At 33.2% G+C, this 17,654-nt stretch overlaps 2 protein-coding genes across 4 annotated transcripts; one reads left to right on the forward strand and one right to left on the reverse strand.

Moving 5' to 3' along the window:
• Positions 1 to 1,920: 1,920 nt before the first annotated feature.
• Positions 1,921 to 7,900, reverse strand: LOC105121525 (homeobox-leucine zipper protein HDG5-like). 2 transcript variants are annotated; one of them, XM_011020201.1, is made up of 12 exons: positions 7,747 to 7,900; positions 7,000 to 7,237; positions 6,717 to 6,883; positions 6,221 to 6,338; positions 5,606 to 5,788; positions 4,963 to 5,439; positions 4,657 to 4,755; positions 4,295 to 4,507; positions 3,953 to 4,121; positions 3,394 to 3,662; positions 3,170 to 3,265; positions 1,921 to 2,962 (listed from the first exon to the last, which is right to left on the reverse strand). In XM_011020201.1, the coding sequence occupies exons 2-12, from the start codon at positions 7,219 to 7,221 to the stop codon at positions 2,480 to 2,482; spliced, it is 2,496 nt and encodes an 831-aa protein (XP_011018503.1). In that variant the 5' UTR covers positions 7,222 to 7,237; positions 7,747 to 7,900; the 3' UTR covers positions 1,921 to 2,479. The 2 variants fall into 2 exon arrangements, with proteins under 2 accessions (XP_011018503.1, XP_011018502.1); XM_011020200.1 differs by having other exon boundaries at positions 7,730 to 7,900.
• Positions 7,901 to 13,882: 5,982 nt separating this feature from the next.
• On the forward strand, positions 13,883 to 16,534 carry LOC105121526 (plastid lipid-associated protein 3, chloroplastic-like). Of its 2 annotated transcripts, none has more exons than XM_011020203.1 (3): positions 13,883 to 14,552; positions 15,398 to 15,642; positions 15,753 to 15,879. In XM_011020203.1, exons 1-3 carry the CDS (start codon positions 13,951 to 13,953, stop codon positions 15,839 to 15,841), a joined length of 936 nt encoding a protein of 311 aa, XP_011018505.1. In that variant the 5' UTR covers positions 13,883 to 13,950; the 3' UTR covers positions 15,842 to 15,879. The 2 variants fall into 2 exon arrangements, with proteins under 2 accessions (XP_011018505.1, XP_011018504.1); XM_011020202.1 differs by lacking the exon at positions 15,753 to 15,879 and adding an exon at positions 15,889 to 16,534 and having other exon boundaries at positions 13,887 to 14,552; positions 15,398 to 15,593.
• The last annotated feature ends 1,120 nt before the right edge of the window (positions 16,535 to 17,654 follow it).

Consider the following 17,654-nt stretch of genomic DNA (forward strand, 5'->3'; position numbering starts at 1 on the left):
TATATGTGCGGTGATGGAGAGCACGACAAAAAATTGCATACAATGAAACCAGGGGAATACATGTCGTTTGAGTTCCGTGATATAATGTTCCCGTTAAAATGGTGTTATGTCTACCTTGGAGAATCAAAGCATGGAGTCTTTTGGGCATATGCAGTGAAGCTAAGATGCACTGAATGCATTTGGAGCCTAAGAAATGATGGAGTATTTCTTCTTGCACCTGACGGGAAGGAATCGAGTTCTCATGAATTATTCCTTAAAGGGGACTACTTTTAGTTAATTAAATCTCCTCTCAAAGTGCATGATTGCTTGAAATAGGATATTCCTAACTATCGAGAGAGAGAGAGAATCTCCTCTCAAAGTGCATGATTGCTTGACATTCCTAACTATCGAGAGAGAGAGATAGAGAGATTTAAGTGATAATCTTGATGTCGACATTTACAGATTCTGCGGTTAGGAAAATTTTTTTGTAGGGACTTGGTTTATTACTCTCTTTGGCAAAGTGTTGGAAGCAGCTTCTTCCTTTATGATGCCTTTTAAAGAGAAAAGGCAATATATATATGATGCCTTTTAAAGAGAAAAGGCAATGTATATAGAAAACACCAGTTTCACTCCAATAGAAAAACACCAGTTTCACTTCAAATCACAATTTTACATGCATAAAGTTGACAACAATAACTTGCAATTTTACATCTTTCTTTGCAGCTCCAAACTTCTGTAATTTTCGCCATGCTGCCTCTGGTATCATGGATTTAAATCTTTCTGCTACCCAACTTTACACACACACACAACAAACTTCAAATTATCCAATACAAACACGTTATCAACCATTTCAATATAATTTTAAATCTAAAACATTTCTAAATAATTTAAGACTAAAAAAACTTCAACTTAAAAAATTCAACACAAACAAACTTTTAAAATATTAAAAAAGTAAAATATTTTAATATAAAAAAATAAAATATCATCTTTATTATTAACATACTTTCATTTTTTATAAACTCGATTGAGTTTCAACCCCTCCACGTTAACAAGTCTTAGGTTAACCAACAGGTTTTAGATGGTATTTGTTTACGCGGCTGCGACTGCATTTTAATTAAAACACAGTTTGCAGTCATTTGATAAAGAAAAAAATTGATTTATTATGCATAAATCCACACAATTTTTACGGTTGAAATGAAGTTAATAATAAATAAATAAATATTGTTTTTCATTCCCTGTTTACGTTAATTGCGTTGTTCAGTAAACAGTGCAATTACTATGAATAGTGCAATTCATTGCATTTCACGAGTGAATTGCACTGTTCACGTGAACAATCCAATTCACTTGCATTGTTCAAACATATTTTTTTTAGTATTTAATTAATTTTATTAATATTTTTTAAGTGTTAATTTTATTAATATTTTAAAAAAACTAATTTAAAATAAATTAAATTTATTTGCACTTTGATGTGAACAATATTTTTTTCTCAAAATACTAATATAAAATGAATTAAATTTACTCGCACTGTGATATCAATTTTATACCTGATAATATTTTATCTAATTTTATTACATGCTTAAAAAATTATGAAAACTGTAATTCTTATCGAATAAATTTTATACATAATTAAATTATAAATATTTTAATAAAATAAAAAAAATATTTTATATAAAATATTATTTAAATTTAAAATTATTAATATTAATATATATTTTTAAAAATTATTTTATAACTTTAATTTCAAAAACATTTTTAATCAAACACATTAAATTACTTTTTCTTCAACTTTAATTTCAATCGCTGTTTTAACAAAACACCTATTTTTTCAAATTAACCTTAACTAAAAATACTTTTTATAAAACAACTTTTTTAAAATTACAACCACAATATCAAATACACTCTTAAAACTAATAAATAGAACAGAGAAATACGAAGAAAGTAAAGAAAAACAATTCATTCAGTGGCATTAAATTCGAAACAGCATAAAATTTAGACCGGCAAGCGGGAGTCAATACCCGAACCACCACCCTTGCTGACTGGTGAGGCCCCATCTTCATAACAATAATACACTGAGAAAGGCCTTACCAGGAAGCAAAGGTCACATCTTGGTGCGCTCTTGACTCCCCTCTATCATCCCTCTATTCTACACAGCCCAATATCTCTGCCATTTATGGCACAACCATCCTCTCATCTCCCATTTACCGAAAATCTACCCCACTGACCGAATTAGCTTCGCAGTCTCTTGTTTACCGAACTACCACTACTTCTACTAGCATTACAGTAATGGTAACTTATTTGCAATCCTAGCCTTTACTTTCCTACTAATTACCTGAAATCTCCCCTCTACAAACCCAATAGAAAGGGATTAGCGAAAAATGATCCCTCAGTCACTCTGTCAAATGTCCAATGTCCAATGTTGTAACCACCAAAATGCACAAGTAGTGTCTCTGGGAGAGAGATAGAAGAGGGGAGAATCAAGGTAATTTGCACGGCGAAAACCCTAAACTTGTTTGGGTGCAGCTGTAGGCTCATTGCAAGACCCTACAGCATTGCCGTTATCAAGGCAGCTGCTAGTGGTGGTGGCGGTGTTGCTAAGAGCAACAGTGATTTGGTTCACTGTGTTGCACAAATGGTTGTTTATCGCAGTGACACTGGAGATATTGAGCTTTGCAGATGAAATAGTGCTTGCAAGGGCTTGGAGACCCACAGTCAGTAGGCAGCCTGAGTTGTTATGTCCATTTCCATTTCCATCCTCAGAATTAGATTGCACTGAATTGCCTTCACTGACATTGCTACTGCTGGATTCTACTGGGACTATGACAAAACCTAGTGGAAGTAGAGGAATGCAGGATGGATCCTCGCCGCTCATTGCGAGCTGAATTGACTCAACGTCCACGGTGGTGAACACAACAAGGCCGCCGGATTGATCAGTGCAACTCTCTTGTAGCATGAGATCTACATGCTGTGATGAGTTGCTGGCGACCTACATAAATGCAAGTATACAAATTTATTTAATGGAATACAGATAAAGTTATTGCTGCATATATATAATTCAGTACAGAGGTTTAATTCAGCAGTTTTATTACTTTTTATGTTATTGGTAATAAAAAAACTAACAAAAAAGGAGGGAAATTGATTATGATGTATGTATTATTAAATTGATTATAAATGCAGGGAAGAAAAGGCTTACGTTGATGCGAAGAAGAGAGATACAGTTTCCTGGATGAGAGCCGTTGGCAATGTGAGCAACCTCATGCAAGGCATTCCCATTGGAAAGAACTTCCAGCTACACAGCATAATATACATATTAATTAATTATGACAAGAATCATTATTAGAAACAAACAATTTATCTTAAGTGCAGAGAGTAGAAGATCAACTATATAAGAGTATTTTTTATGGCGTCCACTAGAACCTGAGATCTGCGATGTTCATCCCTCAACAGATCAAAGACTAGGAAGTGATGATAGGGCAACCAAGTCGTGGATACTGCAGAGAGAATGACCCCATTAGGCTGGCCAGGCTCCGTGATTTCCCTTGAGATAATTCTAACAGTGCCATCATGGGAATCGGGTAAAGCTGTCCATGATTGGCCACTAGAAGTGCTGATATTCAGGCTAAAAGTTCTGATCATTCTTTGAGCCAGTCTCATCATGTTCTTCCGTGCTTCAGGAGAGGGTATTACTGTGAATATATACCAGGAATATAAGTGTTCAGAATTAATGAAGTTAAGCAGATACTGGAACTAATTTTGGCTATAACATGAACGCGTGCATTTAGGAAGCAGCAAAGGAGAAATAATGTTTTCTTTCTGGTATGGGGTATCAAACACCACAATCGATAACAATTATATAACTAATATTAAAATAATTAATACAAGGTTAAATGCAGCTTAATACTTGAGTTGATATATACAATTGGTGAACTTAATTAATTTCAAGTAGTGGAAGAAATATAGAATTGTAACCTCTTACCTCCTAGGTCAGAGATATTTCTAGCCATGAGACTAGCAACCCTCTCGCATTGTCTCTGTAAGACTGTTAACCAGCGATGTGCTCCAAATGCCATCCCACTATAGACATACTGGCTAAATATCTGATGGACAGGCTTATCCTCTATCTCTGCATGTTCTATCCATGTCAACTGTATGGAAATGTGCAAGTGTAAAAAATTAACTTTTGGTCAATTTCGAGGGCATAAGTTGCAAGAAAATGAACTTAATGGAGAATCGAGCTTGATTATCAAAGATTGTCATCTGGCCCTCCAACAAGAAACAAGTAAAACAATAAAAGCATAAAATTTAGGCTAGTGCATACCCTTGAGTACCCATTGGGCAAGTCTTGAATTACACAGCCGGACGGACGTCTCCTATACAGGGGAAAGGAAGGTCGGATGTTGTCGTGGAAGCTATCGAGGGGGAAATCGACAATAGCCCAAGTTCCCTCCTCTACATTTTGTTGGCAAAAGCGAAGAAAATATGTTTCTCGAGTTGGCACCAATGGGGAAAGAACTTGCAATTCTGCATACATCTGCTCAGATAACAAGTAACAAATAATTAAGCTATCTAGAAAACAGAAAATAAGCTTAAATCACAGAAATTTCTGGTACTTGCAGTGTTCAATAATAAATACTAGATAATGTGGGAATTAAAAAATTGTAGCATCAAATCCATGCATACCAGGTGAAGGGAACCGCTTGCACCGCAAACGCCTGTTTTTATACCTCGAACAGTTTTTGCTCTAGCAACAATGGTGGGAAACAGATCCATCCATTTATTCTAACAATTTGTACAAAATCAACATCAGCTTAAATTAACTTTACAAAAAATTTTTTTTTTAAAAAATATATGATAAGATGGTTAATGTATTTAAAAAACTCTTTTGTAGAATATAATTAACGATAGGTGCTGCAAATTAATTAAGAAAAATGATTCGATACTCTTGTAATGAGTTTAAAGAAGTTCTTCTAAAATAGAGGGACCTACAGCATCCAGGAAAGCATCAACCAAGTTAATGCTATTCATTATAACCACAGCACAATCACGAGTAGCTTCAGTCCTCATGTCATTTGAGTTCTGTTTGATATTGTAAGGCCATGGAAACATTCTCGCATGCTCTTCTAGATTAAGCACTTCCTTTCCATTCTTATTGTTGGTGATCCAAAGAGGCTCATTTGCATGACACATCTTCACAAGTTCATCCATGGACGACAATGCAAGCCCCATTGCAAGACCACCTTCTCCCTCCTCCATTAATACTATACCAGCCTCAGGAAAGGAAGATGGTTCTGGCAACATAGGCATAGGCATCATATCAGTGCAAGTGCCCAAAGACTCCGGAAACGGCCTTGAGTATATGCTCATATCCAAATCCAAGGAAGGGGGGACAAAAGCAGGAGCCGGTACCATTGAGTGGATTGGCCGGCCGCCATATCTTGAAGCAAAACAACAAACGCGCTCCAACTGAACAACATTGTAATTGAAGATTCATTGATCAACAGCCGCAGTTTAGAATTTGCAATTTATTTGATTATGATTATTTAGTAATTGGCCAGCTAAAAGTGAAAGTTTAAATATTGGGTCATTGGCATGTTATTATTATATTCAGAGCAACATTTGAAGATTTCACCTCTTCTACAAGTCTTGCATGTTCAAGTCGAAGCTCCTCGAAGGGAATTTCTCCAAGCATGGCTTGACCTCCACAATCGGGACACATAAGATTTCGTAACTCCGCTTGTAGCCTGTAATTGTCATTCTGCAAGCTCTCATTTTCTGCCCTGAGTATATTATTATCCGATCGGTCTTGTTGTGCCTAGTAAATTCGGTGAAGGAAAAAGAAATGTACACAAACATCATTAGTACTTAGACTCGAAGAAAACTAGTGGACGTACTTTGACGCTGCAGCACTAGATGCCTCCCATATAGCATTAATGCTGTGCCCTCTTTGGGAAGCACATGTGCAGGTAAGGGTTCATTACATGTTCCAGAGGGTTATTAATGAAGACAGACTGTATATCTAGCCAGTTATGGCAGTGCATGTGAGACTGTAAGCAATGAGCCAGTCGCCCAAGGTTATAAATGCGATCCTTTTGCTACAATGCTCATAACGATGGCTTGGTAAAAAAGTTGGTAATGGACGGCGGGCCTTCTTGAAATAAAATCAACGGCTTCATTAAGAGTTGGGACATTTAAGGGTTTCCAAGAAAGTGAAAGGTCCAAGATAGAGGTAATTAACCATGTTTACCTTCATTTGCGTACGGCGGTTTTGGAACCAAAACTTGACTTGACGTGGTTTTAGACCAAGTTCATGGCTGAGTCTCATTCTTTGTTTGTCATCTGGGTGTGGGCATTCCTTAAACATGCTGCAAAACAAGCTTTCCTTTATTTTTATCGTGTGATAAAAACGGTGAACTTTTGAATAAGATTTAATAGAAATGGTTAGAGAGAGAAAGTTAGTAATCAATTTTGCTTATATAATAATTCTTCTATGTATAACGGGGTTGTTTCATACAGAATAACAAGAAGATTTTGCATCAAGATAGAAAATCAAGGGAGAGTGCTGGTTTTAGTTTTTTTTGGGAAAATATTGATTTTATAAACAGATAATCCAAGGTAAAGAGCTTTTTCTGCATGGCAATTTTGATGCACGAGAAAGAAAAATTATGAGAGGAATATATTCTTTCATAGATTTAAGAAAGAGAAAAATTAGAGAGAGAGATGCGCAAAAATTAGTAACATACGCTTCCAGTTCTTGGATCTGGCGTGCAGTGTGCCTATGGTAACGTTTCTTCTTTGGTGGTCGCTCGCTGCTCTCTTCCTCATTCCCTGACTTCTCTTCAAGTTGTTCACAGCCAGACCCACTTTCCACTTCCTCCTTGCCTGGCATAACTAGCCCATTTTCTTCTTTCTAAACAAAACAAGCCACATTGTGCGAAACTAATTTCCCACTGATTGAAAAAATTAGAGAGAAAACAGAAAATAAATAAATAAAAGAAATATGGAGATCAAAGAGTCTGGACATACAGAGATAATGGGGGAGAGAGTGTGGAAAGGCATGCTTGACATGAAGTTGAAGCTAGGGTTTTCGATCGGCAACGAATAGATGGTATCGGAGGAGACTACATTCCCTCCCATGTTTGACATAACTTGGCAATCACCAAACATTCTTGCTTGGTTCTTTGAAATATGAAGAGATGAAACCGATTTTCTTTCCCAACTAGGTTCTGGTGTTGTTTGTCTGTTCATATAAATTTGGTCGTGCCTGTTATACATAAAAGGGGAAAATCTTTATCAAGAATTAAAGACCAGCGTGTACCCAAAAATGAAAATATGATCGAGCAAAAAGATAAATCCTTGTGTGCAAAAGAACCTCAATCGAACCTAATTATGGCTTCCGTAACACCATTAAAACAACGAGAACCCCACAGAAAAGACATATATGCTAAAAGAAAGAAGCTGAAATATGAAAGCTTAATTAAAATCTTCTAAGAAAATGGTTTGAATTGCAAGAGAATGCCGTGACGATTCTCTAATACCCAATTGAACAACGTATATAATACCTCTCACTTGATGAAGACAAAAAAAAAAAAAAACTAATTATAATAAATTGTGGAAAAAATGAAATTCAAAGGCTTGTAACTATGAGTTCCAGAAACCGCCATGAAGACTGAGAATCAAAGAAGCTGTCAAGAAAAAACAAAAAAGGAAAGAGGAAGCTTCAAACAAATGAAACGGAAAAGAGTTCAAATTTGACATGGTGAGAATTAATACCACCAACAACAATATATTCGCCGTGATCTTTAGAATTTTGGGAATTGAAGAGTTTGAAAGAAAATCTCTCCCCTTTTGATTCCAAAAGCCTCACTCTCTCACTTGTCTGCTTATTACTTTACTTCCTGTACTGTTCTCCCTCTGTCCCTGGTTCTTCGTCAAAAATTGGCTGCCTTATCTTTTTACCGTATATAGGGTTAATGTTGGGATTTCCTCTTTTAGGATTTGACACCAAACACCGATACTGATTCTTTCCCCGAAGCTAGAATCCCTAAGTCAAACCTTTTCCTTTTCCCATCTCACGCTCCCAACGTGAACTTGCCGCATTTGTGAGTGAGTCTGTCTTTTGATTGGTTCGTGTACTGCACGAGAACGCGTTGTGGCTTTCTGTGCGTTTTTTTCTTACCACTTGCTATGGCTGTAATTAAGATTGGATGGAGCGTTGGGTTGGGTTAGAAGAGTCAATGCACGGAGAGAGGCAAGAGGCTAGCTATAGAAAGCTAGTAGAAAAGTCAAAGGAAGGGTGAATAAATCATAGCCGTCAATTCTGAGAGCCAAGTGGGTCCACGAGAGTCTCCATTATTTTCCCCAGCCAATCTAAACTGACTAAACAGAGAGTTTATTGTGTTAATGGAGAGGGTCTGGAGGGACCAGGCCACCCTTTAGCTTTGGTCCGAGAATTAAACATGATTTTAGTTTTCTATCATGTGGGCTTTATATTTTTGCATGGAAATGGGATCAACAAGATTCCATGCCTTTATAACCGCCACGAGCCATGCCATTCATTTTCTAATGATATTGGCGTTTTTTCAATTAAAAACTCTTTTAAATTCTAGGTGGTTAGAATTTAAAAATGGCAACCTAATAATTACGGTAATTTTATCATTTTAATACTACAAGGATTTTTTAGTTATTAGATAAATTATAATGATAATTTTATAAATAAATTGATTTTTTTTACATGTTAAAATAAATATATAAAGTGTTATGAATATATAAATTTCAGGACATAAGTGTAATCTACAAATAAACAAAGATAGAGCAAAAAAAAAAAACAGAAGTTAAACTATAAGAAACTCAATATAATTAACCCAGCAAATTATTGTCGTTTTCCTTTTAAAACTTTCTTGCATTATATGCTTGTTAAAGAATAGATCTTGCTTAATGAGTTGAAGCTCAGATTGGTATTAATACTTTAAAAAAAAGAAAAAAAAGAAGAAGTTTTGAGTTTGGTTAAAGATATCTCCAAAGCTACTTTATACATAAATATCTTTGCAATTTGCTACACGAGTAAAAGCAAACCACCAACTTCTTAAAATAGTGATAATAATAACTAGAGTGGTTGTTTATGCTCTGCCGAGGTTATATATGTATATAGGATTTTAAATTTTGCACACGTGTAATTAAACAAACCAAGAATTACATGTAGTGCTAAATAAATAAATAATTATTAATAATATTTAAAAACAAAACTTAAAAAATTAAGGAATAAATATAAATTAAGATATTTAATTTTGAAAAATAAGACATTAAATTAAGTGGATTAAAAAAAATAACATGTAAGGCTATACATATTAAAAATATCATCTGAAAATAAATATTTTTTATTTTAAAAATATAGTTTATATGTATAAAAGATAAAAAAAAAATCATAGATGAACCAAAAAAACTTCTTTAAAAATTAAATATATAAAAAATCAATATTATTTAAAAAAGGGCCTCCAAACAAAATAAAAAGATGAGGTTTTGTCTATTTTTTTAGTTTTTTAATCGTTCACGTCATTTTATTTCTTTTTAATTGCATTCTCTAAAGTTATATTTTTAATGGTAATCATGTCAGACCCAAGCGCCTTAGATCTGGCCATCATGTCAGCAATAGACGATGTGTTGTCTGTTTTGTCTAGATTTCAACCACTATTGCAATAAAAAAATTAAGGTCTATACTCTTTTAACCTAAAAACCAGTTTTGCAATCTATTTTTGATCTAAAGCATCTATAAAACATCTTAGAAATCATGACAAACTCACTCATGGCCCTAAAAAATTAACTCAACCCATAACCAAAAATCAACTCGAGCTCATATTTGTTTTATTACCAACTTTAAGGTATAAAAATATCTAATATGAACTCTTTTCATTGATTGAAATAATTTGACACAAAAGTCCCTCATTTTTTATGGTTTAAATCGATGTCATCAATAAGTTTCTTTATCTATTGCTGGAATTTGACAATCCCCGCTCTCTCCTTTCTCAACTAGGAACCAAAAAATAACAAGAACTAACTTTTATACCAAAATAGACCTAGAATAATTTTGAGGAACCAAAATTATATAATTTACATGATTGTTTAAGTTAGAGGACCAAAATAAATATTTTCAAAATTTATGACATGTCACCCATATTTGTCTTGTTTTTCATTTTCATTCCCTCTCTTTCAATCCCACCATTTCATAAGAGTTTGAAATCAATTGCTCCTTGAATAAGACTTGATCATCCAAAAACAAAGTTTAGAAACTAAACTAAAAAAAAAATTCATACAATGACAAATATACAATAAAAATCCCACATGTTTCAAAATATATTATAATAAATACAAATCAATTAATATTTGTTTTCATGCATCGAGTGATTCTTCTATTCCAATAAATGGCCCTTTTGACTTTTTAAAGGTACATGCAATAAAATGTTCGTTAGTTTTTTTTAGTTAAAAAAGTATAAACTTTAATTTTTTTAATTTTTTTTTAATTTTAAACTCGTAGAAATAATAAAAAAAGATTGACCACAATTATTTTTTATTGACTTTTCAAAATTGAAAAAGGCCAATAAATATGAGACGATGTGTGTGTATATTAACTATAACTAGAAGAAATCAGTGTTTTATTATAGCACGAGTTATTGTATACTGTTAATGTTTTTATTATGAATTACATTGTTTTACACTGTAGTGTGGGTAATATAGATTGTAAGTACTTTCATTATAGATTGTATTATTTGGTTGGAGCATGTTGAGGCTGCAGGCTCCAAACACTTAGTTAGAAGCACACCCTCTAGCGTTGCAGATACTTGGTGTTTGGGCTGCCAAGCCTGAGTGGTGGGTAGGTCACGCACACCTAGCGACGCCTTGGGTTACAACCACCTGACGCTAGGTTTGGCTGAGACCCTAACATGCATACACCATGCGCAAGGTCTGTCCAACCCTAGGTGTTAGGAGCAAACCCACTTGCCTGGCTTTAACCCCAAGGCAAGTGGGTTAGTAGGTTTGCGAGCTTGGGGTCTACAAACCCATGTGGTAGGGTTTGCAGCTCTAAGCGTTAGCCCAACAGACACGCGCATTGGGAGTAGACCTAGTTGCCGAGGCTTGTTCTCATAACCCCTGGGTTTAGAGAATTGCACAGTTGAATCGGCAGACCTTATAGAAAAGAAAAATGAACAAAAATATAATAACAATTATTGTTATTGTTATTGTTAATAATTTTTTCAAAAAAAATTATTGTAGAAAATTTGACTAGGCAAATTTAATATTATTATTATTAATACGATAAATATTATTATTTGTAATCTAAATATTATTATCTTTATTGTAATTAAAAGTATTAATATTAAGAATATAATAAAATTTAAAAAAATATAATAACAATTATCATTATTATTATTGTTAAAAAAATTGAAAAAATATTACGGTATAAACTTTGATCAGAAAAGTTTAATATTATTACTAATATAATAAAATATTATTATTTGTATTCTAAAAATTATAATCTTTAATATAATTAAAAACATTAATTAATTATAATTAATTAGTTCAGGTTGTTAGTATCAAGACTATTAAACCAGGACATTGAAATAAGCCAGACTGCAGGATTCAAAATAGTTTTGGATCTTAATTAGGCAAGATCTAAATAGACTTTGATCCTACAAGTTACATGACTTAAAATAGTCTTGGTTTTCTACTTGGTGCATGACCCAAGATAGAGGATCCAAATAGCCTTTCATCATTCAGTGTACAAAAATCTGGTGCAGGATCCAAATTGTCTTGGATCCTGTCGTATGCAAGACTTAAGATAGCCTTATGTCATGAACGGTACATGATCCAAAATAAACTTAAATCTTGGATATTACTGGTATCAAGATGAAAATAAAAAATAATCTCGTAGTATAGCGCAAGCTGCCTTTCTTTCACTTTATCCCGCTCTCTCTCTCTCTCTCTCTATATATATATATATATACACACACACACACACACACACACACACCAGTTTGACAAGCAGGGCGGAGCTGGGATAATTGAATGAAGAGGACCGAAACTAATATAATAAGATATAATTTTTTATATGTAAACTATATTAATATATAAAAATAAAATTAACATATTAAAAAAATTGATATATAAAAGTAAATTAAATATAAAAAATAAGATTATTGGTTTCTAAAGAAAAAAACTTGAATTAAAACTAGATATGTATTTTTTAAAGAACTTAATTTAGCTAGAAAAATAATGTCAAATTATACATTAGACCTAATGATAGTAAGGTACATGTGAGAAAAAATTTAATAATTTTGAAAATTATACTAAAAATAAAATATAAAAAAATTCAAGTATAAAAAAACAAATCCATAAAGTATATCCAATTTATTAAAAAAAACTAAATTCACTGTAACAAGAAATAAAAAAAAAATAAAACTAGTAGATCTAGAAAAAAAATAGCATATATATATCTTATCAAATTCTTAACCTCATCACTAATTACCTTATTTTGTTGAGCATTGAATTAATTCTAAGCTTTATTTAAACATTTTTACATTAGTATTTTTTTTTTACTAGGATTCTAGAGAAAAAAGATAGAAAAATAGTAAAAAAAATAATTAAATTGAAAAGGTTTTTTTTTAATAACTTGGACTAAAAAATAATTAATAAAATAATATTTAAATATTAAATAAAAAAAATATAAAATATTTTCTAGGGGTGTTTTGCAGGACCCGGGCCCCTGGTTGCCACCCCTTGATTCCGCCTCTGCTTACAAGTATTGCCGACAAGTAATCAGAAGATAATGGCAGCCACAAGACTTGAAAATATCTATCGCTGGATCCCCCGTGGCACCATTTCCAAAGACAAAATATCGAACTTTAACCATCCCATCCTCATTATAATCCGGAATTTCAATTAACTCCTACAGGACTGGGTAAAATCATCACTATTAGTCTTGTAAAAGATTTTCATTTATCCAGAACCGTGAGTGGTTTTGCATTATTTAAAGCTTGTTTTCCATTAACTACAAAATATAAAAAAAATTGAATTTTAAATAGAATTGAATCTTTAGAAATTATACAAAAATAAATTAGATGTCAATCTCTATGATTTACTATATTAGAAAAAAAAAAACCAATGTTAAAACCAACTTCCCTAAAATACTCGTTTGCCTATCTTTTTTATTAAAAATATTTGAAGGAACAAAATAAAAATGATGAGAGTAATATAAAAAATAAAATAAATTCAGTTTTATTTTTTCTAAATACATAAACTCAATTTATTTATCAATTAAATTTAAATTAAACACTATAATTAAATTTAATTATAATGTAGAGGTTTAAAAATATGATACTCTTATGGGAGATTTTCCTCTCCGAATCAAATACCATTTATTTATTTATTTATTATTTCTTAAAAGGACATTTTTTACAGAGACCTGGAGAAGAAAAAACAAAATTGATCAGTAAACAAAAGAGTGTTGATAATATTACTTTCCCAGGTAGGGTTTTATTTTTAAATTTTTAATTAATTTAATATTAAATAATAAAATTAAAAAAACTAAAATAAACCAATTCAAGTTAATTTATCCCATATATAACATGAATTATAAAGTAGATAAAATTTTATAAAAAATAAATTAAACTATATTATAAAATTTAATTTTAATAAAAAAATAATTAAAATAATCATTTATATTATAAAATTTAATTTTAATAAAAAATAATTAAAATAATCATTTTTTTTATATAATTTTGTACTTCAAACATGTTTTGTTTCCGTCTTGAACGGTAGTTGATCTTTCGTAACCTAAAAAGAAAATACAAAACAATAATAAATTAATAATGGGACTCCGAATCCGAAAACGCCAAAAGAAAAACAAATTTTTTATTATCCTCTGGGACTAGAAATCCCACCAAAGTTCAAAATCACACACACAAAAATTCAAAAAAAATAAAAATGGCACTCTTCTTCACCTCACACTCCTCCCTCTTCCTCTCCCCTTCGTCTTCCACAAACCCCAACAACCCATTCCCTCTCTCCAAATCCCCACAACTACCATCCCTGTCTTTCTCCTGCAAATCCTCTAAAACTCTCCGTTTCCATCCCCAAATTACTAAACAACCCAGATTCCCTACCCACCGCACACGCACCTCCTCCTCTGTTCCGTCATCTGACCCGGATCCGGAACCAAACCCGACTCCAGTAAGTATCACTGACGAGTGGGGTGAGAAGGCAGAGCCCGAGCCCGAGTACCAGAAAGACGCGGACTCGGATCCTCCGATAAATGATGACGAGTGGGGGGAGCAATTTGTTGCCTCGGGAAATGGCACCGCAGCGGCACCGAGTACCAGCAGTGCGGTGGTCGTGGAGAAGGATAGGAGGATTGAGGATTTGAAGAGGTGTTTGGTAGATACGGTCTACGGCACGGAATTTGGGTTTCGGGCGACCCCTGAGATCCGGGCTGAAGTTTTAGAGCTGGTTAATCAGTTGGAGGCTGTAAACCCGACTTCGGCACCTGTGGATGCTACTGGTGTGCTCGATGGAAAATGGGTCTTGGTGTAAGTTTGTTAGTTTATCGAAGTTAATTCAACTCTTGAAGTGTTTTTTTATCGCATGTTATGTTTTTTTTTTGTGCGTGTTTTTATAAATTGTTTAGTAGAAATGAAATTTATAGCTGGAAAGGAGACTACTTTGGGCTTTGGAATCTATGTATTCTTTAGTTATTGTCGAGATTGAGGGTTTGGTAGCTAAATTAAGATGAAATTGAATACCAAGACTTATTGGTTGTTCTCAAATGCTTATTGAATTGACAATAATTCAACTTTGGGGTTCTAATTAGGGGCACTTTGAATCAGTCCATTGGAAATTGATTGAAGTTATAGAATAGAGTTTCTGATGGAAACAAGTTAATTGGGATTCTCGTACCATGGAGAGCTGGTTTCTGAATCTTCTATGATGCTTGAAATGAAAAGAACAAATAGTCATTTTTTCTGTTGACAAAATTACACGGACTTAATCGATTTGTGTGCTGCACAATACGACCAGCGTGCCCATCTGTATGGAACCAATAGGAAGCATCATCTTTTGTTGAAAGTACACCACATAAAATGTGTGTTTTGTTTTTGTCCTAAAGATTATTAAATAATGCTGCTTTCTTTGCCACTCTTTATGTTGGCATGTACAAAATGAAATGTATGAGGATTACAATTGGATGGAACTGTGGCTTTATTGTATGCTTCCGGAGAGTTTGTGTAAATGCAAATTTTTGCTGGTGATTTCAATTACATGAAGGAAAACATTGTAGCAAGCACCCTGATGAATTGACAAAATTCATACATTTTCTTGTCATTTACACTCTGTTTAATTATGAATCTGTTATTTAATTTGGATTTATAACTGACAGGTATACTGCATTTTCTGAACTGTTGCCACTGTTGGCAGCAGGTGCTACACCTTTATTGAAAGTGAAAAGCATATCTCAAACAATTGATTCCAGCAATCTATCTATTGTGAACAAAACTACATTGTCAAGCCCTTTTGCTACCTTCTCTTTTAGCGCATCTGCAACTTTTGACGTTCGGACTCCTTCAAGAATACAGGTACTTCTTAAAACTTTTGAAACAGTGTGGCTTTTGATGTTAAAAAAAAATGGAAAGATACTAAACAGTGTGGCTTTTGATGTTAAAAAAAATGGAACAGAAAATAGAAGAATACAGTAATAGAGTATCTTCTTAAGAAAGCATAAGAAATTATTGCATTGGAAAGATACCGTTTTAGTTTAAGCTTTGTGGCCCCTGCTGTGAAGAGCTGGGTTCTCAAATTCCCCCCTTTGAACTTTCTGGCATAAGGATTTAACTAAACCTTACTAGTCTCCTCTACTTTCAATATGCTCAGGTTGAATTTAAGGAAGGTACACTACAACCTCCGGAAATAAATTCCAACATAGGTCTCCCAGAAAATGTTGAACTATTTGGGCAAAAGATCAATTTGTCTCCTGTCCAGCAATCTCTCAATCCTCTGCAGGAGGCAGCAGCAAATATTGGAAGAACCATTTCTGGCCAGCCACCACTTAAGGTGCCCATTCCAGGCCAACAAGCAAGCTCCTGGCTTCTTATTACCTACCTTGATGAGGATCTCCGTATCTCAAGAGGGGATGGTGGTCTTTTTGTTCTTGCTAAAGAAGGAAGTCCTCTTCTAGAACTGTAGCCATTAGCCAGGTACATTCTGCAAAGTGCTATATAATGGGGGTATACAGTGTCTTCTCTTCTATACTAGACCTTGTAGAAAAGGGAATGGCTTAAATGACGAGGAAGATGCTTAGATTGTAGTTTCTGGGAGGCCAAGAAAAAGAGATTACTTCCCGATCCAATATAATTGTAAGAGTACACATTCTCTAAACGAGTACCTCTACTTTTGAGTGGAATACAAGTAAAATTACTATTAGAAAGGATGATATTAAAATGCCTAATAGCTGTTGTAATTAGGCAGGAGGTGTATGGGAACATCCTCTAGTTTTAAGAGATTAAGATGAAAATGAAAATGGGCAGGCAGTACTCAAATGGATTGGCTGCCTATCATGTGTATGGTTGTCTGCTGAGCCAAATATAGGACTTTGGTACTGATAAACGAATTCTAGATGCCTATTAACTCTAAAAACACAAATAGTATCACATTCATTTAGCTGACTTAGGTTTGAGGATTTCAACAGTTTTGTTTATTTGCTTCACAAAACTCTTGTTTTCTTGGTGGTAAAAAAATAAACAGTTGCCAACTATTTTAAAATTATGCAATGCCTAGAACAGATCTTTCTAGTGTAGTTTCGTTATCGTTTGAAGTCTCCAGAGCTAAGTCTTAGACATGATTCTGTGTTAAAAAAACATTAAATTCTGTGTAAAATAATTTATTTAAGTAAAAAAAACATTTTTTTATAAAAATATTTTTCAACAGTACAAAAACAAATAGTCAATTAGTGTTGTTTTTTTTTTAATAGGTTTATTTTTTTCTTCATATACATGTAAAAAAGAAATGGCACCTATACGGGGGGATGCATAAGTCGCCGTTAACCAAGCAGTTATCGAGTAGCTATGCTCTGACTGTTGGCTGTTAATTGTGCGAGGAAGAATGAATAGGTGGAGGATGGATGATTTGCCATTATTTTAGTTGTTTGGTTAACAAGTAAAAGAAGAAAGATGAGAGTCAATTTATCTAAATTAAAAAAAAATGAAAATTATATATATATATAGAAGTCAGTATATATATATATATATATATAGAAGTCAGTTCATCTAAATTGAAAGTGAAGAAGGATTTGAAGGATGGCTTTAATCTTTCATTGAATCATTGCCCTTATTATCAATCGAATGTTATATATATATATATATATTCAATTCATTCTCAACTCTCTTTTGTCAGTGTATATATATATATATATATTCAATTCATTCTCAACTCTCTTTTGTCAGTGTATATATATATATATATATTCAATTCATTCTCAACTCTCTTTTGTCAGTGTTAAAAATATGAGTTGCATTTGTCATGTTAATTTTATTTTATTTTTATTTAACTTGCAGCTGAGCATGGGAAATAAAGCTGGTTATTCTCTCTGCTAAAAAAATTGAAAAACAATGTGATGAACAATGAAGCACCTTAATTATTAT

Source organism: Populus euphratica, unplaced genomic scaffold (assembly GCF_000495115.2).
Source record: "Populus euphratica unplaced genomic scaffold, PopEup_1.0 scaffold25.1, whole genome shotgun sequence".
Taxonomy (NCBI): domain Eukaryota; kingdom Viridiplantae; phylum Streptophyta; class Magnoliopsida; order Malpighiales; family Salicaceae; genus Populus; species Populus euphratica.

Bases quoted from the DNA above. Each gene is read 5' to 3' on its own strand.
- LOC105121526 (XM_011020202.1), top strand. From the start codon at position 13,951: ATGGCACTCTTCTTCACCTCACACTCCTCCCTCTTCCTCTCCCCTTCG. The intron at 14,553-15,397 runs GTAAGTTTGTTA...TATAACTGACAG, and splicing joins GATGGAAAATGGGTCTTGGT to GTATACTGCATTTTCTGAAC. The intron at 15,594-15,888 runs GTACTTCTTAAA...CAATATGCTCAG, and splicing joins GGACTCCTTCAAGAATACAG to GTTGAATTTAAGGAAGGTAC.
- LOC105121525 (XM_011020200.1), bottom strand. The intron at 4,508-4,656 runs GTATGCATGGAT...TTATCTGAGCAG, and splicing joins CAAGCGGTTCCCTTCACCTG to ATGTATGCAGAATTGCAAGT. The intron at 3,266-3,393 runs GTTCTAGTGGAC...TATGCTGTGTAG, and splicing joins ATGAACATCGCAGATCTCAG to CTGGAAGTTCTTTCCAATGG.